The sequence below is a fragment of the Typha latifolia genome, chromosome 15 (genome assembly GCF_019914945.1).
Source record: "Typha latifolia isolate L0001 chromosome 15, TyphaL0001v2, whole genome shotgun sequence".
Lineage (NCBI taxonomy): Eukaryota > Viridiplantae > Streptophyta > Magnoliopsida > Poales > Typhaceae > Typha > Typha latifolia.
This window is the reverse complement of record NC_133100.1, coordinates 7,096,722-7,122,985: the sequence shown is the minus strand read 5'-3', so window position 1 is coordinate 7,122,985 and position 26,264 is coordinate 7,096,722. Positions and strand designations below refer to the sequence as shown.

The 26,264-nt window shown below is 35.4% G+C and overlaps 3 protein-coding genes across 5 annotated transcripts; 2 read left to right on the top strand and 1 right to left on the bottom strand.

Annotated features, from left to right (window-relative positions):
• Positions 1 to 709: 709 nt before the first annotated feature.
• Positions 710 to 8,699, bottom strand: LOC140802116 (acetolactate synthase small subunit 1, chloroplastic-like). Its single transcript, XM_073157552.1, has 12 exons — positions 8,430 to 8,699; positions 7,705 to 7,924; positions 6,681 to 6,764; positions 6,166 to 6,234; positions 5,960 to 6,043; positions 5,727 to 5,873; positions 5,477 to 5,563; positions 4,910 to 5,014; positions 4,708 to 4,830; positions 4,471 to 4,623; positions 3,497 to 3,562; positions 710 to 1,069 (listed from the first exon to the last, which is right to left on the bottom strand). Exons 1-12 carry the CDS (start codon positions 8,666 to 8,668, stop codon positions 986 to 988), a joined length of 1,461 nt encoding a protein of 486 aa, XP_073013653.1. The 5' UTR covers positions 8,669 to 8,699; the 3' UTR covers positions 710 to 985.
• Positions 8,700 to 13,186: 4,487 nt separating this feature from the next.
• On the top strand, positions 13,187 to 20,820 carry LOC140801881 (integrin-linked protein kinase 1-like). Of its 3 annotated transcripts, XM_073157236.1 has the most exons (13): positions 13,198 to 13,294; positions 13,404 to 13,877; positions 13,977 to 14,051; positions 14,169 to 14,273; positions 15,075 to 15,160; positions 15,935 to 16,055; positions 16,398 to 16,477; positions 16,948 to 17,010; positions 17,127 to 17,242; positions 17,940 to 18,025; positions 19,002 to 19,126; positions 19,905 to 20,036; positions 20,618 to 20,820. In XM_073157236.1, the coding sequence occupies exons 2-13, from the start codon at positions 13,452 to 13,454 to the stop codon at positions 20,622 to 20,624; spliced, it is 1,422 nt and encodes a 473-aa protein (XP_073013337.1). In that variant the 5' UTR covers positions 13,198 to 13,294; positions 13,404 to 13,451; the 3' UTR covers positions 20,625 to 20,820. The 3 variants fall into 3 exon arrangements, 2 of the variants coding, with proteins under 2 accessions (XP_073013336.1, XP_073013337.1); XM_073157235.1 differs by having other exon boundaries at positions 13,187 to 13,877; XR_012111543.1 differs by lacking the exon at positions 19,002 to 19,126 and having other exon boundaries at positions 13,187 to 13,877.
• Positions 20,821 to 22,232: 1,412 nt separating this feature from the next.
• On the top strand, positions 22,233 to 26,206 carry LOC140801882 (uncharacterized). The gene is made up of 10 exons (XM_073157237.1): positions 22,233 to 22,647; positions 22,734 to 22,808; positions 23,330 to 23,397; positions 23,491 to 23,607; positions 23,941 to 24,035; positions 24,123 to 24,259; positions 25,225 to 25,298; positions 25,416 to 25,504; positions 25,618 to 25,774; positions 25,970 to 26,206. The coding sequence occupies exons 4-7, from the start codon at positions 23,511 to 23,513 to the stop codon at positions 25,295 to 25,297; spliced, it is 402 nt and encodes a 133-aa protein (XP_073013338.1). The 5' UTR covers positions 22,233 to 22,647; positions 22,734 to 22,808; positions 23,330 to 23,397; positions 23,491 to 23,510; the 3' UTR covers position 25,298; positions 25,416 to 25,504; positions 25,618 to 25,774; positions 25,970 to 26,206.
• Positions 26,207 to 26,264: the final 58 nt, after the last annotated feature.

Genomic DNA, 26,264 nt, shown 5'->3' with positions numbered 1-26,264 from the left:
GGTTATTTTACGTAGAATGCAAACTTATAATCTCGTATTACACCACATTAAGGGCTCATAACCTTACGTTACACCGCAATGCAAACTTATAACATTGTATTAACTCGTAATGCCTCTTTATCTAGTATATAGTTATTTTATATAAAGAGTGCGAATTTATAATCTTGCATTGAATATATAAATTTAAAATATATATATATATATATTATTTATTACAATTTTTTAATATGGAAGTTTCTATTTCAACCCCTGCCTTCACATAATACCAAGTTTTTCTCAAGGAAAACATTGTTCTTTCGGATCAAATATGACCCAATGATAATGGTTGTGGAATTGCAAATCTGAACAAAAACTGAATTGCAATCTTTTCTCTCGCAAACACAAGAAACAAATAACCAACAAAAGATGCTAATCATAGTTACGGAGGTGGATTGCATAGAAGGGGAAAAAAATGCAAAGTATAAGGAAAAAGTATTTGAGAATCATGATACAGCTCAGTGCTATGCTAAGATGCGAAAATTAAGTATGTATCGATCCGATGTAACAGTTACCACACTTCGGCAAATCAACCTTGGAAAATATCCACCACCACATCAGTAATAGGTCAAGTACAGCGGAAGTATAATTGGAATAAATGCTGCAATATAGATTGAAAATCTTACTTTGGATCCTAAAACACTCTATTGCTACTTTTATGGCTGGATCTATGTCAGCGAAAGAAAAGGATATCTTCCAAACTAGCAACATTGCAACTGTATACATTAGAAAGAAACAGGACATCAGAACATGTAGACGTTGTTTACGCAGGAATACAGGAATCATGCCGGCATGGAAGATATAAATGTTCCAGTCTGTAGTCTACCAAATTAGCAATAACCAATCCAGGAAAGAAAAAGGAAACCTAAGCTATGAACATGACTAAAAAAAGAAGGTAAGCGAGCAACAATGCATTTGCTGTCTTCACAGAAAGTTGGCCCTTCTAAAATTACACTGGAAGAGAATACCCACGCAAGTACTTGGAGTCCACTCCCGACTCACGAACCAGTGCAACTCGGCCGGTTCGTGCAACCTGAAATTGATGCCATAGAATAGAGAAAAAAGTTTCTAGTGAGCTTCTTCTGCATGGAAGACTAACTGCCATTTTGTGCTTATTAGTTAAAACATAAGCAGGCTAACAATGTTACAAACCGATTAAGATTAAGGCCCTCTTTGGACATTAAGTAATCCGTTCTTACTATTCAAATGCCATAATATAGATAAGTGGATTCTATGTCTAGATGTTCCCATTTGAATGGTTTGTAGTTGCTTGCTAAGTTCCCAGTGAAAAGTACGACTTAAATATTGGGTTTCATCAATTAATTTTGGATTTCTAGTTCACACATCTCTTACATTGTTTACTTCAAGCTGCCTCGACTTTTAGACATTGGTCCAGAATAACCATCTATTGCCTAATATTAAATGTCTATACACCATCTATCACATTGACTTTTAAACCTTAGATTTGAACAACCATGTCAACAAGAGTTTCATCTGGCATATATCAGAATTATCTGTACAAATTAATGAGTTGGATGCCATAAACTTAGTATATATGGACTATAATCTCTACCAGCATGATGTTTAATTCTAGAACTATGCTCCTATAGTATATATGGAGAAAGAAAGGGACTCAGACCATAGAAAGCAGGACAGAAGCAGAAAAAGATTCGTAGAACTGGGGCATTCAAGTATTGCATCAGGTATTAGTAGGACTTGATGTTGAACACTTGCACAAAAAGGTTAGCACCACAATGCCAGGTCTGGCACACATAGATGTTTGCAGTAGGCTAGCAAAAACAGTAATAAACTTGTCAGGTGTGGAGAGAATTTTGAGGACTCTGCTGATGATCTTGGCAGATGTCTGCATCACCAGATTTAGCTTTGGAAGCATTGGCATAAAACTGTTCTATATGGTACTGATACTTGCAACAGTTAAATTCTTTCATTGTATCCATTATTTCTAAATGCAAATTGTCCATATGCAAGTTATCCAGGCTAGGTACAGGCTGATATTAAAGTGCACAAATATGTGAATGAGATGATAATGAAAAGAACAAAAGCCTCTCTGCAAATTAGAAGTGACACCGCATTGTAAAGTTTCAGAAAGTTCCAGTTTATGTCGGCATGGAATTTACAAGTCTCATTTTATCTTGAGACTAAGATGTTCCTTCCAAATACCTTCTTTTCACCATTAAGGCAAGTCAGGACCGCCAAAGGTCTATTTCCTCCATAAAATTGCATTAAATTTAGATGTACTGTAGAACATTCACAAAAATGTTCTGGGCATTATTAAAGTTAATGAATATGCAATGAGTGCCTCTTCCGTGCCATAGGGGTAAGTGTTTATCAATCGGCCTAATGGGGATCTAACGGTTAAGATCGTCAGAGGTATAATAGAAATGCAAAAAAATTAGAAAGTATTACCGGTTTAAGGTTTAATAGGTAATCATTTATTTTTAAAATATATTACCTGCATGTTATTTTTTGACAATTATATTATCTTAATAATTTATCAAATAAAAGACATATATCATTAACTGAGAGTAATGTATATATATCAGAATTAGGATATCCATATCTTTTTATAATTAACTTGCTGAAAGACATATATCTTAATAATTCTATCTCGTCAATTATTTTTTAGTTATTTACATATATCTCTTATTAGTTTAAGATTGATTTAAACTAAAATTTGATACAGAGATAAAGAATCAAATTTAAATTGAAGTATATCTCCTATAAAAGTTAATAATCAAATTTAAATTATCTAGTATTAAATGTATCTCCTATAATTAAGGTCTAGTTATATTTATCATAATCATATCTTAGAGAGAAAAATTCTAATGAAAGAAAAGAATGTGTAACCCCGAAGTTTCGCACACATAATCTAATCTTCTTCACTAATATACCTTTATTTTATGTAATGTGATTTTGGAACCAGTATCAAATATGAAAACTGTTTATTATAGCCATTAGATTAGGATTATAAATTTTAGAGGGGTATTGAAGTATTTGCGATATGCAGTAGATAAATCTGTGAACAGACTCTCCACTTTAGACCTCAATCTACAGCATAGACGACAGACATCACTAAGTTTAACAAAAATAGAAGTCAACAAGAAAACATATCCCAACTGATAAGGCTTGATTAGGTGAATCTTCCACATTCAGATCTGCTATGGTGCTTCTACTACCTTTTTTGTATATTCTACGATAAAACAATTAAGGAACTTATAATGCAAGTACTAAACCATTTAGGAAAGAGTTCAAAAGGGTGGTTGATCTTATGTTTGACATTTTGTTTTCCTAACTCAGCTAACCAAGTTCCAGTTTGATGGTTAGAGGCAAATTAGAATGAAAAAAAGTATTTTCTGAGTTATGAGCATTCTTTGATTAAAACTGATTTTTACACCGAACATGAATTCAAATGCTGCAACTTGCAAATCTATAAACAAACCTCGCAGATGCCATATGGCTCCAATAATCTCTGCAACGCTACCATCTTGTCAAGATCTCCAGTAAGCTGCACTCAATTACCAAACTTTACTTGCAGCCTTAAGCAAATCAAAAGATAATATAAAGCACATAAACTAAAGAGAAGGGTAGGCTTTCATCCTGCAAGTTTTCCATACTTGGTACTGGAGCTTAGGGTAATAAAATTGAAAACCACGCTATCACAGGCATATGGGATTGCTGAACTAGACAAACCATTATGGTAATTCAGTGCAGTTGTTCCGTAGTGTTGCAGACAGTATTGCAATAGCAATCAGCAAGTAAATAGCAGCAACAGAGTCTAATGGCACATGGCAGAATGTGCATGTGATGGCAAGTGCATTGAGCCAAAGCAAACACTAAATAATATTAGTTCTTTACACTATTAATGCTTAATTGAATATTACAATAAGATTCAATCTTATAAATTATAATGGTTAACAACTTTGTTTTCCAAACAAAAGATGATGGGGAAGTCACCTATTAGAATCAAATGAATAGCATAAGCTACAACAGCACATGAAGTGGCATAGGATAAAGATGTTTCATAAAGAAACATCATTTACAATTACAAGATCAAGCAGAAAGTTTGCTAACTAGTTTAATATGCAATTCATTACTCCGACCAACTAATATCAAAATTCTTGCTTTTGTTTAGAGTTTATTTGAAAATAAAACAAAGAAAAGAGGTCAGAGAACATGCGTCATATTATCTTAACAGTTCAGTGTCAAAATTCTAATTGAAAGTAGAAGAGTTACCTGGAAGATTAGTTTCCAGATAATAGTCTATAGCACCAGACTATCAGAATATGTTATACAGTTTTCACATTCATTTGGCAATAGAAGCTATTGTTTGATTTGATGTGACACAGATTAGATAAGGCCAATTATGAGAATTCCCAAAATATAATATATTGAATCCATACACAAAACAATTACCTGAAGAGTAATAGTGTGATCAGATACATCGACAGCTTTGGCTCGGAAAATGTCAGCAATATCTAGGATATCCCTCCGAGCAGTAGTATTTACAGCAATTTTTATAAGCATTAGTTCTCTTTCAGCAAAAGGCAACTGAGTCATATCCTGGACCTGACAATGCCATGTGACTTGGTCTTCAGGTTATATGCTGGTTTATCATAAAAGAATTGCATAAAATTTCTACAAGTGATTTACCTCATAAACATCAATAAGCTTATAGAGCTGTTGTACTAACTTGCCAATAGATTCATCAGTTCCAGGAACAACAGTTGTAATTCGAGATATACCTTCTTTTTCAGCCGGACCAACAGCAAGACTCTGTCAATTTATTAGGTTATCAAGAAGTTAAGCATTAGTCAAGCAAATGAAAGAAACAGAATACTTGAATAGGAGAAACCTGAATATTGTAGCCCCTACGAGCAAACACCCCTGTTACAATGTTGAGGACACCAGGAGAATCATTTACAAGGATGGAGAGAGTATGTGAACGGAGTCCGCTTGACTGTCCAATTAGCAAACAGTCGTGAGACATTAGTAATTTGTATGTGTAGCAAACTGCATTTTAATAACAAGAGACAAAATTACAGACCCAAACATTGCAGAGATAGATGTAAATCAATAGTAAAGAACTATAACAAACAATAGGAGAATCTATATCGATGAAATTAGTTCTAGTGCACAATGAAATTAAAAATCAACTTTTATACTCAGTAAGTTAATTACTCTGGGGCATAGTGAAAATCTAGAATGTGAAAGTTCTTCTAATATTTGAGCATTGTATAAATGATGTAACTTCAGAGTAGATCAAATTTGTAGCACAACTGAGAAACCTTCAAAAATATTGCACAAAGTAAAATGTTTCTGGAAAACTCTAGATTACATTAAATCATACAAGAAACTATTTGAACCAAATGGTTTTGTACTTTTATGAATTGATGAGGCCTAAAAGACTAGGAAAACTTACATCTTCATCATCTAGAACACCCCAATGTGCATCAAGAACTTGACTCACTGAGAAGCTCTCGTAAGGTTCCACAGGATAAACATCACCCTTGATATGAAGAGAAACTATAAGAATCTCATATGGGATGAAAGGTTATGATAAGAAGTACAAAGTTAAATGATCCCATGTGAAAGATGTGTAAAACAACAACAGCACTTCAAAAATCATTCACTATAAGAAAAAGTGAAAAACAACAACAATTTATACATACCCCAGATGATTGTTCCATGTTGCCATTGAAAGTCCCACTGTTTAAAACGGGACTGTCAGGAACTTTTCCTTCAAGGTCTGGATATGAAGCTGCAGAGAACCTCCAGAAAGGGGCAGTCTCTCCCATCCTCTCACGCCTCAAAGCAATCTGTAAGAATGAAAAGCATAGGAGAATATATCTATGCCTATACACTTGTATAAGGTAGTTTTGACAAATTAAAACATATTAAAGACCTTGCCAGTTCTAGCTATCTCCTTGATCCCAAATTTACTCAGGTTCCTCTGAACAGCAACCATTTTCCCAGGATCTCCAGTTACCTGCATAATCATTCCGTCAAACATCCAAAAGAGGCATTATTTTTTCAAATAGCGGCAATAGCAAAAATCAGGATAACGAAGACATCAGGTCCATGCAAGATAAAATATTTCATAAATTTTACCTCAATGGTCAATGAATTTTCTGAAATATCAACTACTTTTGCTCTGAAAACATCAACCAGACCCATGACCTGAAGATTGAAATAGAGAAACATAAGCAGCATGCCCTATAAGATAAATGGAAACTATCTAGTTCCTAAGAAAAGTCCTGTGGATGCCTGGAATCCAAGCTCAATCTCAATTTCACTATCAGTCACAGACTACTATAAAATAATCAGAGCTATTCTCCTGTGAGAAGGGAAGTTTAGGCTCATCTTAATTCTTAACTCTCAACCAAAACAGCTCATAAAGGAGCAAATTGAAGTTTAAGCATCAAATGTTTTACACATGATAATTGTCTTTTAACTCAGATCAAGATTTTTGCAGTAAGCAGCTTTACATCACAATACAAAATTTCTTCATATTTCAAACATTCTTACTGCACATTCAAAGTTGAATAGATGCTTACAAGATGTTAAAAACTTAAAATTATTAAGAAGGATGTTTGTGAAGAGATAATCACAGAATGAGCTTTTACCTCTGGACGCCTATCTGGCTCCACATTAAGTTTTATAAGCATCAGCTCTCGTTCAACTTGTGGTTCCCTAGACAAATCTTCAACCTGATAATCATATTAGACCATTATGTACACAAATTCAGGAAGCCATTTGGACAATGTGATGATCAAAATGTGACAAAAGATTTCTATGCTATTCAAAATTGCTGCATTGGAGGATATCTGGAAATCATAGATGTAGAACTATATGAATTCGTCTGATGGGTAACTAGTAACTAATCTTGCTGGAGAAACTTAGTAGATTTAGAACTTGCTAATATGAAATATATTAGACTTTCTGTTTCCCGTGCTGTATAAATTTTTTTTTTAGATTTAGATTTGTGTGTAAGTTTATACATGTATGCAAAGGTCTTTAAATGTATTTTCTATCTGTATGAATGTATATATGTATGTATATAGAAAAGTTAATATAGTAAGTTAGAAATCAAAAGACATCAACTTTGCTGTTCCTACTTCCTAGTATCTAAATCTCAGATTGGAAATCCAAAATAACAATCCCTGCAAGTCATCAACCATCAAATCATTTACAATATAATCTAGGCTAATGGAAACTTCCTTTTATTTAATAAATTACATGAGTATGACAGAAGACTCCTAAAATGGATTAGAAATAGTAGTTCTAAGTATTTAACATAGCAAAAAGAAAAAGATAAAGAATTTTGAGAAAAAATAAATATTGGAAGAGCACCTGTTTATTAACATTTTACTGTTTCTTATAATGAATGTCGATCAGTCAATTGGAAAATCCATTTTGAATCACAATTGAACTTAGTAAAAGACTAAACTTAACAAAAGCTAAAATGAATTGTCTATTACCATATTATGAGAAAAAAAATTAAAAAAAGAAGAAGAACCATTCTCTATGTAAAGGGAGAGAACTGTATATACCGATAATTAATGAGAATAAACCTACATAAAATGCATATCCCGCTTGCCTTATCATCATTAGATGGATGCAATTGATCGTCGATGGAGGAAGACTAACCTTCAAAACATTAACAAGCTTATAAAGTTGTTCCACCACTTGTTGCAATACTTTCTCAGTCCCTGAAACAACTATTGTGAACAATGCTTTGTCCTTATTCAACCCAACAGCAAGTGACTCAATATTGTATCCTCTTCTAGCAAAAACACCGGCAATTCGATTTATCATCCCACTCTCATCACCAACAAAAACTGATATTGTGTGGCGCTTTATCCTAGATCTGTTCAAAAGAAAATTGGTGTATATTCAATGTTAACAATTGATGCAACAGTAGTAAATAAAAGGCAAGCATGCTGTAAATGTATCACTTAATAGACAAACGTGGTCTTCCTACAAGTACAAAGATGGAGGAGATCGCGATCATGCAATCAAATTAGCAGCATTATGAAGGAACTACAGGACAATAAGTTCATAATAGTTTCAAGTTTACGGCCAGTGGCCTGACAGATTTCTGGATCAAGCAGTGGTAAATTAAAGAGCATTTTTGTGAACTTATCCCTATAAATTCCTGCTAAACACGATCCACGTGTATCAATTGCCCAAATCTCTATAGCATATAGCAATTACTTAAATACAACAAGAATAGCAGGTATAAACAGTGAGGACTAAGGCTAGGCTCATCTCGTGTACGAAAAAAAAATGACAACTTTAAGCTCGAGAGGCACGATTTATCCATAACTTAAACAGCATTGCGAGAAAAGAAGGCAAAAGGATAGAGTTTTTACGAGTTCCTGGACTTGGGAGCATCCGAAGCGCTCACGGAGACTGCCTTCGTCGCCGCATCTCCAGTAGGGTTCTCTGCGCTGCTCGCGACGACTCCCAGGGTTCCATTTCGCCTCGGCCTCGATCCAAGCGCCGCCCTCGAAAGCCCTAGATTGAAGGCCACGTCGCGGTGGGAGCGAAATAAGGGCTTCGCCGCCGCCGCCGCCGTGAGAGAGGAAGGGCGAGCTGGAGCTGTAGCCATGGATGAGGAGCTTAAGGAGAGTGGTGAGACGAAGATGGAGGGTGGTAGGGGATTAAGAAGAGGGTTTATGAGAGGTCAATGACTAATTTGCCCTTGGGAGATGTGGTGTTTGTTGCTAGATGATGAAATAGCTTGGGGGATAAAAGAGTAATTTAATTAGTGTGGTCCGGTGCAGAGTATGAACTATGAAGGGGGTATGGCTGCTAACATGCTATGTATTATGTTTTGGATTATTACTTTTAGATCCAATGAATTATTACTTACTTCCACGTGCAACCTTTTCACCCGCTAGTAGTCTCCATAGAAAATATCACAACTTTATTCTACTTTTTCCCTTCAAAAATAAAAATACAAATAGTCTTTATAAAAACTAAAATTAATCACATGACAATCAATTTTTACCAAAAATACCTTTTCTATAGATACAAGATAAAAATAAATAAAGGTTAAATATATTTTACCGCTTTGTACTCATGTCCAAAATTGCTTTACTCCCGAAGTCTCAAAGTAGTCTCTATACTTATGACTAAACTGAGACTGTTAATTTTTCTGTTAAATTTAACCGCGTACTATGGCTATTTTTATAATTTTGCTATATTATATTAAAATATGTCTGTCTTTTCTAACAAACACGATAGGAGCATTTTAGTCATTTTGATATTAGTCAAAAGTATAATGACTTGCTTGAGATTTTTTAAAGTACATAGAGGTAAAGTAATTTTAGGTATAAATACAGGGGTAAAATATATTTAACCCAAAAATAAATAAGTGAGGGGTGCATATATATATAAATATAATATAAATATTTTTTATTTAAAGCTATTTATGTATATTTAGTGTACTCCGGATAGAGGAATATATAGAGTTGAACATAGTAAAATAAAAAATTAAAAGATTTTGTTGAAATTGTTTGTTTAGAAATTTCTCAAAATAATAATTATAAGTTCTTCCCTCCATCTAAACTTATTGAAGAGATGAAATAGAACCAAAGTGTATATGGATAATAAAAGAATTTAGAAAATATATGTTAAAAAAGTAGTGATAATTCAATGGATGTAATAGAAGTAGAATAGTAAGGAAGATACCAAAACGTAGTGAAGATGTTCCAAAAGCTCCTTCTTACCATAAAATTCCATGCATGCCTACACCATAGAATTTTTAGAGGTAAAAGTAGAGGTATTTTCATTTACAAATACATCCCTGCAATATGATGATATTAAGGATAACTACATCCAACATTGTGCATCTATTTTCCAGTTTCGTCGGTAGTGGCCATAAACTATATTACTTCTAACTGGCCCCACAAGTTTCAAAATGGCCAACCCTGTAATGATGGATGATAGGGACAATCTACTATCAAGCTATTTTTAGTCACGCATACATAATCAAAGAAAATCTATTGAATGCACACGGCTAAGTGTACAAAACCGTTTTAAATGCTTATACCTCCTTTTTTTTTTTTTTCCTCTTGATATGACCTCCACTTTATTTTTCATAGCCATCATTACTCTTCTCTTCCTCATAGGCCTCCTCCTCCTCCTCCTCCTCTATCAGCAAGTCGCAGCCGCCTCCTCCTCCCTTAGCAAGTCGCCTCGTTCTCCTCCTCTAACCAAGCTTGGGCTCGACTTAGGCTCAACTCGGACTTGATTTGGCTTGGCTCGAGTTAAGCCTAAACATTAAATTTCGGCTCGAAACTAATTTCGAGCTGAGCCTAATCCTACTGAATGATAGTGTAAGTGGTAATTGGGTCATGTAAGCTAGGTTTTAGACTAGATCACGATATTCTAAATACGAACACAACTTATTTATTAAATGTGTTAGAATTTTTAAACACAAATACAACTCGTTTATTAAACAGGTTACACGGATTATTGACTTACACAAAAAATATTTAAAATTTTATAAGTTATTCAAGTTATCAACAGTTATATTCAGATTATAAACGAATTTAATTCGGGTTATAAATATTTTTTTTTTTGTGAGGGTTAGTCGGGTTATGACCCAAACCCGTCTAAAAGTCTGATTACATGTCAGAGTTATCGAGTTGAGTTAACTTTTACCACCGCTATATAATGGACATTTAAACTACTCCTTTTTATTTATTTACAACCAAAGAAAAAACTACTCTACTAAAGTACAACATAAGCCCAATTGGGTAGAGGTTTTCCTTCCCACCTCCCGTGAGAGTTTTATCTCCTCTCCTTAGCCTCCTCATTCTCCTACTTGGCATACTTGGTCTCGATTCTTTCTCGTCCTTTTGACTTTGGTAAAAGAGCATTTCCAACGGAAGGCTCTAAATATGGAGTCAATATAGAGCAAAGAGTCCGTTGCATATATTTGCTCCATATTTATTAAAATAATATATATATATTTATTTATTTATATTAGTTATTATGTCATCTTAATGTTATTATTTTTTAATAAAAAATGTATGGTTAGAAAACTCTCATCGAGATCTTTAAAATAAGACTAATATCTAATAGTTTTAGAAGTAATTTTAAATTACTAATTTTTTAATTAAATGTATCGAAATTATATTACATGAAATAAACATCGAAATAAGTATGTCATTAACTAAAAATATCAAAAATATATTACATAAAATAAGCAGAAATTAATATTTCATAATAAAAATAATAGATATTTAATAGTCTGGTAAGTCATCTCCATAGCCACCGGTTGCGTAGTCACTAATTCCAGTCCCGTAGCCACCTACTCTATATTGATGTATTTCATATTTAATGTATTTCATATCTGATATATTTTAATATTTAATATTTACATTGGGAAATAATTTTGAATAATTATATTTTAGGACACATTGATTTTAAATAATAATAAACATATTTCTTTTGTAAATAATAAAATATTATACTCATTTTTATAAATAATAATAAATTTTAAATTTTAAATTCACTCAAAAATAATTTAATATTAGACTCATTTAAAGGTCTCCATGAGACATTTCCAATAGTACTATTTTTTAAAAACTAATTAGTAAAACTAATTATATACTTAGTTTAACTAATTAGATTATTTAATAAAAGATACCGATAAAATTAAAATTATTGAATACAATAATTATTGAGCAAATTTAAAATTTTTAAAAAGTTGAAAACAAAATGGAGCCTGGCTCTATTTTTTTTTGTGGGGCTTGAAATTTGGAGCCCATTGTTGCTAGCAATGGAGTCCGATTGGAATTGCTCTCAGAGATACTACTCTTTTTTTTCTCACCCTAATTTTTTTCTATGTTTGAAGAACGTCAACTATAACACAATGGATAGAGTTTTTAGTTATTCTTCTACATGTCTAGTTTAAGTTTCAAAGCTTAAATACAAACCTATGTGTATTTTGCCACCTTAGTAAAATATAAAAATTTAAAAATCATAAAAAATAAGTCTTTATATGAATTCAAAATTAACTTTTTTTATAAATTACTTTTTAAAAATTGACTTCTATTTAAAAATAATGATCTCCATCAGCGATTTTACTGATGTAATGAAAGACAATTAGTTCTCTATTTAAGATTTTAGAGTGTAGTGGAAAAGAGTCAGTGAGGGTTCGTTTGATCAGACTCGTGTTTGACTTTGATGGCAAAGTCAAATCACAACGTCGCGATGGACGTAAAATCTACCGACAGCTACATCACGTCGGCAATGATCGAGTGGACGGATTTGAAAAAAGATAAGAAGAAAGATTGCAGAATATTTTATTAATATGGGCTTGGTCCATCCTTCTCAATTGTCCCACCATGCGTACTAGAGCGTCAAAATAAATTTTGGGAGGGCCACTTTGAAAAAAAAAGTTCGGAATTGGATACAAATTATTTACTATTTGAACCCCCACTATGTAAGAAATTATATATAATTAATAACGGCGTCCTTAGGCAAGTTCTCACGAAAACAATACCACAAGCTTAATTACCAAAATAGGCACGTGACACTGTAGCCCTTGGTTCAGCGTTTTACCTTTAGATTTAAATGCCAATTTTTTTATTTATTTATTTTAGAAGATGCTAAATAATCATCACTTTATGTTTAGAAAACGCCAAAAAAATTGAACGTTTTATAAAAAAAAATTAAATAAAATTTGGAGGAGCTATGTTTTTTTTTCTTTTTTGCAATTTTAAGCACAGTTAATTACAAAAAATCACTACATGACAAATTTTTTTAATATATTTTTGCCTATATCTTTCTTGTTTAGTATATGTAACAATAAAACGCTTAAATTTTTAGTATTTTTGTGTATTATTTTTTTCTAATGAATTGCTGAATTATTTAATATTTTTTTTAGTAAAAATATTGATCAACGTCTTATTTTTGGCCGGATAAAATGCTTAGTTTAATATTTTATTTAGGATTATAATGAGAAATGGATTTTTGATAAATAAAATTAAAAATATGTCTATTTTGGTAAAATCACAATTCGCACCGACTCCGACGCATTTTCTCATAGTTTAAATTGATTGCTCCCCATTTACCGCGCCTTTTTGTGTTATATATATATATATATATAAATATTAGGAGAAAGTGGCAAAAAGATATGACCTCTTCCTTGCTTCCTTAGGACTTACGAGAGGTTTCAAGAGAGTCTACCGAACCCCTCTCTTCTTACGCACTCTTCTCTGTAAGCCAGATCTCTGAGCCGTGTATTGGATCTAGTTCTCATCGAATTAGGGATCTCGGGAGCTCCATTTCGAGCTCTGCTCTCGTTTGGTAAGCCTAATTTGTTGTAGTTTACCTCCGTGTTGTTCAATCGAGTGTTTTCTTGAGGTATTGGGAAGATGGAGGCGATGGGGAAGTTGAAGCGGGGGATTTCGCGGCAATTTTCGCTGGGAACGTCCTTGGACAAGCCCGGGAGCTTCCGGTTCTGGCGGCAGCCATCGCTCGATCCGAAGCGGGGGAACGCGACGAGATTCGGCTTTGGGCGGCAGTCTTCGCTCGATCCTAACAAGAGGAGCACTTCGAGAGAGCCAGGGTTGACGGTGCCGGAGAATTTGGACGCCACGATGCAGCTCCTCTTCATGGCGTGCCGGGGGGAAGTGAAAGGGGTCGAAGACCTCTTAAAGGAAGGCGTCGATGTGAATAGCATTGATCTTGATGGAAGGACTGCGTTGCATATTGCGGCGTGCGAGGGACATGCAGATGTAGCCAAGTTGTTGCTCGGTTGGAGGGCTAATATCGACGCTAGGGATCGGTGGGGAAGCACGGTAAAAAATTTCTTATGATTTTACACCCTTACATGTATCTCAAAGTTGCATCATTTAAGCTCTTTGACTATTGTTTAATTTTTCTATTTTTGAATTCAGGCAGCAGCAGATGCGAAGCATTATGGAAATGCCGAAGTTTACAACCTCTTGATATCTAGAGGAGCCAAAGCTCCGGTATTCTATGACACTTCATCTCCATAATTTGGATTTCTTGAAATTTTAATTTTGGAATGTGAAAGTTCTGTCATTATTATTAACCCTCGTTCTTTTTTAAATTGGTGGGTTCTCCAGAAAACTAGAAGGACTCCTATGACTGTATCTAATCCTCGCGATGTTCCAGAGTATGAGCTGAATCCATTAGATCTGGAGGTCAGGAGAGGACCGGAGACCCCAAAGGCATGTCCTTATGAAATGATTATAATTTATTTTGGCTAATTTTACTAAGAATTTGCTAATGATAGAATTGGAATGTTACTGTTGTCATTGTTTTACATGATTGTGAATGTGATTTTAATTGGAAATAAGGGACAATCACAATTTCAAAACCTGCCTAATGTACTTCTTAATGTTGTGCAGCGATCTGATAACTCAATTTCATCAGTGGAGAACATATTCTTCATTGGACATTTTTATTGCCACCTCTTTGTTGTTGCTGTTCCTAATTTGTTGTCAGTACAAATTTTCTTTTTTTAAATATATTGAAGTGGAACCACATAATTCTGAACAAAACATTTAAACTCTCCACTCATAACTATGATGTGGTTCTTGACCATCTAAATAGTGCATCCCATAGTTTAGATCATATAATTTCAGTTAACCTCCAAATTGTGTCACTTATAAGGACAACTTTAAGAGTCTTTGTTTCTTTTTTTAAGTACTATTAGCTCTATTACATGCTTTTCTCACCGTTGCCGTATATATGATTGTTGCCATTCAAATACTCAGTGCTATATGTTCATCTTAGAAAATTAAGATGACTTTATGAAATTTTGATCTGAGCCCAGCATGCCTACTGCAAACTGAACTTCTGCTATCTCTTTGATCTTCGGATTCACCCATTCATGAATTCGGCAGGAGCTCTTTCATTATCTTTTTCCTTGCTGGCTCATCTTATGAAATTTATCGACACTCTTTCAATATTTTTTCTTTTGTTCAATAGTTTTTATTATGTGCTTTCCAATTCTGTAACCTTGGCAGGGAGTTTATCAAGTTGCTAAGTGGAATGGAACAAGGGTATCTGTGAAGATGTTTGACAAGGAGGCCTATTCAGATCCAGATAGCATGTAACTGCTTATCCTTTTTAATCTTTGTGCTTTAAAAACTTGTAGATTCTTGGCTGACCTTTTTGCTGGTAATATTACTTCTGATATAACATTGAACTTTTTTTTCATCGGTCATATTATTGTACCAACGATGTAAATCAAATCAATTTTTTTATGCCAGCCAAGATGACCAGGTATATCTATTACCATCTGAACCTCTCCGTTTGGCCAACCGAGTATAATTTCACTGCCCGACATATTGGAATTGTCGAATTCTTTATTATAATAACTATAACTTGCTCAAGGAGTCGTAATGTAACTATGTATGTATTAGTATCCTTATCTCCTATTCCTTCTTTTTTGTGACTGAAGTGATATTTGCAGCCAACAAATACAGAATCAAGAGAGCCTTATTTTTGTATGTCTTTTTGTGTGTGCATGTGTGTTTGGCCATCGACAGAAACAACAATGAAGTATCCTTAAAATTTTAACTAAGATTTTGCTGCCACCAAGAACTTATGCTGAAGCAACTTCTTCATTACCTTCTTTTTCTTTTTTCCAGTATTAATTTTTTTTTATTCATAGGAGGTTATGTCAACAAAATACAAACAAAGATAAATGTAAAGTTTATTGCCATTTTCCCGATAGGAATATTTTCTCTGTTTAAGAATTTCTTAAGCATTGAACAGTGGCATCATCTTTTTATTATCTCAGCAATTATCTTATTGAACTTACATTCTTTGATCTTTGTTTTCTTCTTTAATATTCTCCTTTCCATTTTCTCTTCTGTTATAGAAATGCTTTTAAGCACGAGCTTACTCTCTTGGAGAAGGTTCGTCATCCTAACGTGGTCCAGTTTGTGGGAGCTATTACCCAAATGCAACCCATGATGATTGTTTCTGAGTACCTTCCAAAAGTAAGTATCTTATGTCATTCATATCACATGATTTATGGCAAAGCAGTCATTTCCCTTGTGTTCTATAATATTTTTTCTCCAATATCTTTTTAACTCTCTTTATTTATTTCGGCATTAATTTATCATTTTATTGTCTAGTCATTTTAACAATATATTTTACCCAAATACCCAATCCACTAATTCTGTCTTTTACCTTTATTAAACCGCTTTTCATCCATATATTTCATTCATTTGCTTCCATAGATTCTCAGTAAATACTTGAATGCCAATCTATTGTAGAAATCCTGCTTTTGCAGACTATGACTAAACCTTGTGGCTTTTCATGCTTCTGTGACAACTCAGGGTGATTTAGGAAGTTATCTCCAACAGAAGGGACGCATACCGACCATTAAAGCTCTAACATTTGCCCTTGATATTGCCAGGCATGTGGTGATAGGTTTGCAAAATTTTAAGTTGTGTCAATCTGATGTGATTCTGACAACATGACTTTGTTAAGGAAGTTAAGCTTACGTTTATCCATTTTATGGGAAATTGTGTGATTTGTTGAGTTGGTGAGATGCTGATATCACATGTTACTCCTTATTTCAGAAATAACCTGATTTATGCTAACGATATATCTCAAGTCTTCTTAAAATATCTCAAGTCTTCTTAAAAAGAAAAAAGCAGTTGCTGATTTTTGTACCCGTCAGCTTAACATATCAGTGAAACATACCTTCCTTTTTGGTGACATTGAAGCATATTATTGACATTTTACTCTAGCACAGTTGGTGCCTGCATACATCAGCACCCTCCAGGCTCCTGCATTGGCAGGAGTCTCTTGCCCTGAGATGGAAAGTTTTACTTAAAGTTAGAAAAGAGTATTTCACTGAAGTATTGATTGTTTTGTATTCAGGGGCATGAACTATCTTCATGAATGCAAGCCGGACCCGATCATCCATTATCATTTAAAGCCAAAGTAAGATGGCCAAGTTACAAATTTAGTTGTTGTACATCATACGTTACTCTTAGACTGCAGTTTTTGTGCCTGTTTGGCTATGTACCACATTTATGATTCTTTTGCTAAGGTGTCAGAAATATTTTTCGGGGTGATGATGGCCAATTGAAGGTGGCAGGCCTTGGCTTGATTAATATTCAGAAAGTATCACCAGACAAATTTAAGCTAATGCATCCCATGCCTGATAATGATAGTAAGTAACATTTTCTGCATCCTTTAATTTGACATTAAGTTTTGTGGAAAATGTTCCCATCTTTTTTTGCAATACAAAGAGTATATTATGCTGGCTAACAAAGAATATTAGAAGCATATCTAGGTATTAAAAATAGCTTGCTTCTTGTGTCCACGAGGTCATAGATTTGATTCTTAAAAACAACCTCTTTAGAAACGAGGCCAAAAGCTATGTAATCTCTCTTCAGACCCTATGTAGGTGAGAGCCTCGTCCAATTTGACACCCTTTTCTATCTTCACATTCCAATAATGTTGAGATGTGTTTGTGCAGATTTAGTCGGACTTTGGGTAGATGAGCTTTAAGATATTACTTGGATTGCTACTCTGATGTGTCAGCCTAAATATTTCATCATCAAGATAGTGGTACTCTTCATTGCCTTAAAGAGGCTAATTCATACTGAATAGAAATAGGTAGACACTTGAGGATTATAGGACAAAGGGAGTAGTGAGTCGCCGTTGGTGTAAACATCAACTTCGTAAGGACCTGCACTTTTTATTTTAGAGAAAACTATGCAATTTAATTTGCTTTGTCTTTTTTGGTCCATTTTGATTCCCATTATCTCTTCCGATTTTTCGTTCATGTCAATATTCATTGTCTTGCTTTCAATGCTTTATACTTTTTAACCATTATAACACTGATAATTTTATATTGTATTTAGGTTCATATGTGGCACCTGAGGTTTACAGGAATGAAGAGTTTGACAGAAGTGTTGATGTATTCTCATTTGGTCTAATTCTTTACGAGGTAAAACCAAATCTTCCCATTGTTCAATGAGTCTCAGAATCCCTTTTTTGATGCATTTACAGTTGAAGCATAAATTATTTCAGTGCATATTAGGCATATTATGGACCCTTTACTTTTCTGGTGCAATTAACAGTCACTGAAACATAACTGTAATATTTATGGGATTCTCTTGGAATAGTAAGCATTTCATGATTGTAAAAGGTGATTCAAATTATACACTTATTCAGTGAAGTTTCCTTTAGTTTTCTTTCTTCTTAAAGGGATGCAATAAGTCAGGCCAAGCATGTTTATGTATGTTTATTGCAATATAAAATTTCTATAAAGAGATGGAAGAGATGGAGAGATTGGTTTCTCTCTTCTTAAGTGGAGAAGATATTCACTCAGTCAGTCCTCTCATGGCTCAGATCGCCCTAAACAAGAAAATAAAATTATTCAGAATCACAAACTTGACTAATACTCTCATTCCCTGAAGGCAGCTTTGCTCCCATCTCATTTTTCTTTCTTCCTGAAGCCCTATTTGTCATTGCTTACCCACCCTCAACCGTTATTCTTGGCTTTGCATCTTTTTTCTGTTGCAAACTTTGAAGACGTTGCATCCATCTATTAGCTCACCTCCAAACTTGCACTTTATCTACCCGTAAAATGTTCCCCCTGTTGATAATGCCACCTAGTTGCTCCCAGGGATTCTTCCATATATCTCTCCATCTCCATTTATCCACCACCAATTGCTTATAGTAGCCCTCCGTGCCACACAATTGTTATTTATCTTTGGCAGTTACTGCAAGTACTTGTGCTTCCAAGAGGCACCTTTGTTGTTACTGCATATACACACACACACACCTTACATTAAATATGGTTGAATGAAAGAAGAAGGATCCATATAGCCAATCCCAAGAGGTTTGACACTTTGACTGCAATGAATTTCCTCTAATATTTCTTTCTTTTTGAGTTTTTTCTATTGTAATTGTGAATTCAGATGATTGATGGATCACCTGCTTTCCACGATAAGCCTCCAGAAGATGCTGCTAAGATGATTTGCTTGGAAGGAATGAGACCACCAATAAAGAATAAATCTAAAAGCTACTTTTCTTATTTAAAGGAGTAAGTCATTAATTTGTTATTCATTTCTCTGAGGTTGATGTCTTAGGAGTGTTATTCATGTGAAGATGTGCTAGTTTGGTGACCTTGTTTGAGAATTGAGATGTTATTGGAACTGTCACCCTAGTGGTTCTCCGTGTTGTCACAAGACCAAATTGCATTATTCTAGATTTCTTGTTTAACTTTTTGGATGTGTCTTTTTACTTCCAGTGGAATGAAATTTATCCGTAGTTGAGAGTTTGATGGAAAAGATCCTTCAAAATCTTCAATCCAGTGTCTTATGAGTGTCTGGTCCATATCTTTCTTTCTAATAGAGGTGTAATTGAAGTCTTTTAAGAATCAGTATGAAATTTCAGTTATTTGCTTGTCTGACCTTGATATTTTAAGGTTGACGCCAGATCACTGAAGTTCTGAAGGAAGATTGCTTTTGTTGTCTCTTTATTATGTTCGATAAAATTCAACTCTCACTGTTCCTTTAATTAGTGGGCATGCCTTTGATCCTTCTTAACGGACTGCTAAATGGTATGGACAGTGGACCACTAATATAAAAATGTGAACTCCACTCTCAGCTTTTTGGGTTCCTATATAAACTTACGTCATTCATATTTATTTAGAAAGTTGATTCACATATCTGTTTTCAAGGTCAACTTTGCATTTCAAGTCTCTGCAAGTGCAAATGTACCCTTCATCAAATTGTTGATTTGAGTAGCTTGTTGCACCACTCAACAAGGAACATGTGCTAAATGAACTCAGATTAACAGTCATGGTTCTTTCCATGCAGGTTGATTGAGGAGTGCTGGGATCCACAGCCTGCAGTAAGGCCAGGTTTTGCAGAGATAATTATACGTTTGAACAAAATTTATGCCAACTGCGCCAAACAGAGTCGATGGAAGGACAACTTTAAGTTCCCCTGGTATGTGCTTCTTTATTAACTCATCCTTAAAACAACCTAGCTTATCTTAAGCCCTCATGCTTTCTTAAATATTTTTGAAACATTAATGATACTCTTTATAAATCCGTACATTAGAAGGAAATGCATCAAAATAGAATTGGAGTCTAGGAGTATAAATGCATTCCATTGCAGACGATCTTTGTTGAAACGGATATAGTGATGCAATAATCATTAGTACATTCATTTCCTGAATCTCCTCCTACATGATAAATAAAATATCAAGTATACTGGGGGTACTCCATAACATGAATATATAGGTGAATTTATTGAAAACATGTTGGTAAACTGCAATTGTCATGCCTTCTGTGTTCCCCCCATTCATGGTATCCAATAATCCTGCTGCTTATTGAACAACTTAGCATCACAAATTGCTCATGTGTCCCAGCTGTAGTGTTCTTCCAAACTAGGGGGATTAGAAAGGCTACACTTGGCTATATCTTTTTTGTTATTATTTTTTTTTCCCTTAAAATACAACTTGGTTCTTGAGAATGTTTACAGTGACTATTTCTCTTAAGGTAAGCTATATGTTTTCATTTTTACAGGAAATAATGCTGAGGCGGATGGACTGTCTTCCAATCATCTCTGACGTTGTTGTACCATTAATAGGAAAAAAAAAATATATATTTTCTCCTGTTTTAATGAGGAATCTTGACAATAATATTTCTTGTTATGGAACAGGCAATGTTCCTGTATTATATGAATAAACCGCGTCTTAATAAACCTTTATTCGGTACTTTTTCCTCCACTTAGTTTGTCAAATTTTCTCTGTTGCAAATTAGATACTTCCTCTTTCACGTTGGAATTTATCATCAAATCTCTATGTCTGTTAGTCTTAGATCTTGTGTCCTAAATGCCATCTGCAATTTGGTATTTGTGTGCTTACATTAGCAAGGAGTTGGATATCGCATAAGACACTATTAATAGGAACAATAGGAATAGTTAAAGTGGTACTGAGTAAGAGCTTTATCAATATGAGCTGAAGATCTAGCTATAAACGAAATTGTTCTTGCATTCTAATGCAAGTCGAAAATAACAAGTTTAACAGGAAATGGAAGCCAAAATTTCTAGTAGAGTAATAAAAGGACACAAGAAAAAGAGTAGCATTTAATCCCGTGCCTTACACCTGTTCGACCTAAATCCTAAGAGCACATTAAGATTTGGAGAGAACTAAAACGAAGTAATACCCTAACAAGGTGGCCTCTCACTTTGCAATGTCTTGGGGCTTGGTTAGTTGTTCTTGGAATCGAGCAGCCCAAAGCATTTCCTTGTCGCAGCTCGCCCTGACCTTGTCCCAATGCAAAGGCTTCAACTTTGAATTCTGCCTCTCAAGAGGACCAACAACAAACGGGTTGCGTGCGTAGTCTCCTACTGTTTCTTCGCTCGAACCCATCGCCGTCGGGGCCTCATTACACTTACGCGAGATCTTCTCCTCCCCCGAGGAGAAACCCACGTCGGCTTTCCTCAGCGGCGGCAGCGGCGGAAGCGGCCGGAGCTCCGGGGAGCCGGCGCCGACGCCGGCGGAGTTGAGGAGGGTGCCCACGTAGAGGAACTCCGAACTGTGGTTGGATTGGGGTTTGAGGCCGTCGGAGGCGGCGGCGCCGGGCGGGAAAAGGTGCAGGCTTTCTCCCCGGGATCCCTCGGCGGCGGCCCGGCGGCGGCGGCGGATGTGGAGGAGGAGGGCGAGGGAGAGGCCGACGAGGGCGAGGGAGAGCAGAGGGAAGAAAATGGCGGGAGAGAGGCGGTGGGGGTGGGATTGGCGGGAGGGGGAGGGGAGGGAGTAGAAATTGGCGGGAAATGTAGGGATGGAGGAGGTGGGGGAAGGGGGAGGAGGAGGAGGAGGGGGAGGGGAGGAGTAGACTGGGAAGAAAGGGAAAGTGGAGGCAGAGGAAGAAGTAGAAGAAGAGGGATATTTCGGGAATGACGGGGAAGAAGGGGGCTGGGTTGGGGGGAGAGAGGAGGAGGGGTATTTGGGGAAGAAGGAGGTGTGGAGAGCTCTACGGTTGCGGCGGAGGAGAGGAGGAGGGGAAACTTGGGGATGGAGAAGAGAGGAGAAGAGGGAGAAGAAGAGGAGGCGGGAGTGCATCGTGATTCGCGAGGGAGGAGGGAAACGGAGAAAGAAGAGAGGGAGATAGAGATAGAGAGAGAGAGAGAGAGAGAGAGAGAGTTGAGTGGGTTTATTTTGGGTGTTTTGTTTTAGAAAGAGGGAAGAAAGAGTGGCGTCTTTTTTTGAATTTTTTTTTTATCCTGGTCAACTTTTTCCAGGGTTATTTTGCATATTACCACCAATATTTTATTACTTTTGTTTTTAGGTAATGCTCGTGAGTGATATTATTTTATTATTTAAGTGCTTTTGTAGTACAGCTTAGTACACATAAATAAAGAAACAAATAAATTAACCCTATACACGACAAGATCGTCCGTCTGGTAAATTTTAACCGGTTTGGCACCATTCACAACTGCCACCAGCCCCGAAGCACCGAACTTCCTGCATCCTGCACTGCATACAATCACATCCCAAAGGAGGAAACGGTTGAATATTATGTGCTTGTTCTTCTTGACAAAATGGTTGCAGGTTAGGAAAACTATGCACTATTTACTTATTTGGATCACGAGTTATTTCACTCAGCACTATGACTGAGTTCTTCTTGTTCTTTGCAGCAAGTTTCAGATGGGCTATGAATTTTCCAATGAAAATTCTCTATTAAATTCAGATCTTTATGAGCCTTTCTTAAGTTGAGTTCTCAATGGAACCCAGTTGAGTTTTTGTAGATTCTCATCTTCTATTTTCTTAATGTTTTTAGGAGCGAGATGCTGTCTTACATTCAGACAAGGATGTCTAGGGCCTTACCTTGCATCTAAAGTTGTTTGTTCTGACAGGGCGTCTTTGGTTAAAATTTTATTTCTCATTAATCTACCTCGATCTTCTTCAACATTTTAAATTTTTTCTACAAGTTAAGCAAGCTATAGTAGGCTATCAGATTCCTTCGGATTTCATGATTCGGATGAGTTTCTGTATTACCAAAGGGCCCTGCGATGTCTGTTTAAGGCCTTGGAGTCTAGTTGCTAGTTGGTACCTCATTGTCATTTTCCTTTTACATGATCTGGAACCTTATATTGTTCATATAATTGATGGTCATGCAGCTTGTCTTTTATGTTGTTTTTACAGCAGTGAAATTTACTGTCTTATTCTTTCGATAGTTAAACATATCTTCATTCAAAAGTGAAGCATATTCATAGTTCGTGTTCTTTTTCAGATTGCTTTCGGGAAAAAGAAATGGTTAAGATAAGAAAAAAGCTGTGGAATATTATCTTGTTTCGCGAGGTACTTTCTATTCAGTTTGAGAACACCAATATTGTAGACCTTCTTAGGAAATGAGATGATCTAACTTCTAAATTCTAATTACTCTGTTTTCAGTGTTCGACCCAAAAGTCAAGATGGTGGAGTTCCAAATGGGGAATCTCACAATCAAAGAGCAAGTTTACAACCACAGGAAATGTGCTAAAGGGTCTGGTCGAGTGGCTATGTTCTCAGGTATTTCTTACGTAAGTTGCAATTTTGATGCCCATTTTCTTTGGTATGCTATTTCAATGAAATAGACAGAACAATATAATCATTTTTAGGGATCATGCATCCAGAACCTGATAACTCGATAGAATTTGATCTATCAAACATATGGACAATAAAAATCTTGGAGATACATGTCTAGTTACTTTGTAATAGCTTGCACTTATTTTTATATTCATAATGTCCATTGTCCAATATTATTTCTTATGGCTTTGGTCGGATGATTATTCCTTTTCAAATTTTAATGTTGAAATAAATATGTTTCTTGTTATGATAAGAAAATATTATATTGTTTTGCAGATGAGGAATCCATCTCATCACAGCTGCGTTCAATCCTAGTGGCTGTAATCGGCTTGGCCAATTTTCTTAGAGAAAACTGCGTTAGGACAGATGGTGTAAAATTTCTTATTCCCTTGATTTCTCTACCAGCACTCTATTCAGGTGATGTACTGTGGTTTCTTTTGTGATTTTCATCTTTCCAGTTGAACCTTCTCCAGAAAAGTCTTAAAAGTTACAAGATTCAACGAAGCATTGTATATAGCAATCAGTTCAACTCGCAGAAGGGCCTTACCTATATGCACCCTGGTTACGTAACGTGTAGGGATATTCAGAACTTCAGGTGAGCATATTGCATGATTCCTGCTAGCAGTCCTCCAATTTCTTTTAATTTAAAGTGTATTTCAGGATGTCATTCTAAATGTAAGTCTCACTTGCTATTTAGTATTCATAACTATAGTGCATTAGTTCATGATTGGTCATCTTCACTTAGGAATTTTGAATGCCTTCTATATAATACTCCTTAAGCATACAAAATATGTGTAATTTTTTTGTTTAGACTTCCTGAAGCCTGAGTTGGAAAATCTTTGCATGTATAATTCGTGATTTCCGACAAGTTATAAGTTCTTGGAAGCTTGAATGTCGGTTAGTCACTTATTTTTCCTCATGTTTGACAGCATGAATGATTGAAGTAGAATTATTCATATCTGAATGATGATAATGATGTAAAATCAGGTCTGAAAAAGTGAAAAGTTGCTTTTATTTTGCGGTTGAATGGACAATTTCTCACATGCCTTATAAAACTTACATACTCTGTTTTTTTCAGTGTTGTGCTGCATCTTTTTTCTTTTTATTTAGTTATCACCTTACGCATATGCATACACATTTCATTAGTATGCAGGTACCGTTCCAAAATACTGTGGAATATAAGACCTAACAAGGGCTCTTATATCGGTATTTAATGGGATACCATTAAGTTCTTATTTATCTGGAAAAAATGCAAGGGCTCTTATAATAAAACCCCCACTTATGGATGTTCTCACTCGCTAGTATGTGGTGGTTTGTCCAACAGTTCTTCCTGTAGTTTTCTAAAGGAAATGGATGGAAAACACTTTCTTAAGACACATCCTCTTATTCTATGTTTGCAAAGTAATTTATCATGCTTGATGTCTAGGCCCAGAATTACACTGATACTTTCTTGTTTGTAGATGCATGTACTGTCCTAATGCAGCTTTTCTTTTAATCATTCTTTCCAGCTCCTTCATGAAACTTGCCTCTGTATATGGCTCTTGTCATTCTATGATGCAGCAGTGTCCTATTCGGAGACTACCAGGTTAATACCAAGACTCATGGAGGTAGTAAAAGGATCCGGGAAAGATAAGGTAACAAACTTCATTGTACTTTGCATAGGTTGTGAGTATCGTCTTATTGACCTTCTGCAATTTGCTATCAAAGAGGTCTTTTGGAACTCAAATGGTCGATTTTGGTTTTTGCCAAAGGTATGGAATGATGAGGTGAGGCGACGAGTTATAGACTCTAGACATGGTCTAATGCTTGTTTAACAAATTTAATGGCTTATGGCATAAAGGTGATTACTTCAGAACTCCCTTTTCTTGATGGAATCTTCTCATTCCTCTATGGAGACATAGAAGTTTAATGATTAGAACAATATATTTTCATCTGCTGGATGCACTGAATCAGCTAGAAGAAGGGCTCAAAAATAGCATCCAACGGCCAAGTTCCTTCGGCACATTTAAGCAGGAGGTTCTTCTGTGGTAATCTTGGTTGGCCCCCCATGCACAAGGATCCCAGATTCTGGCACGAAAGTGTTGCAAATTTTGAAGAGAATAATTTCCAGGTATTGCCGCGGAATCTGCTCATTGTGTTATAATTGTGCAGTCCTACACCAAATGCTAGCATGATTATTGATCACTGATTTCTGACACAACTTGACACTTATTCTTCACAATCTACATTCAGATTTTTTTTTACTTGAAGAGATGATGTCAGGTGCATTTATATGTCTCATGAACTCCTGCATATTCTGTTGCAGATTCTTCATCTCCAACTTTCGCTTGCTGCTTATGGATCAGATTATGAAGTTTATAAATCACGAAAACAGAGGTGACGAAGAACCAGAGATTCTTGGCACCAAGTATGCTAGCTTCTTGCAGCCTTAATGGGTGTAATTAGATCATGATTTGAACCATAACTCGGTGCAACAAAACAGCATAATGCAACATCTCCTAGTTTACATTGATTTTGGCCTGCTTGTATAGATGATCCAATCCTGCGTAATTTCTAGTCTAGAATAAATTCAGCACCAATTAAAACTTCTTTACATCTAA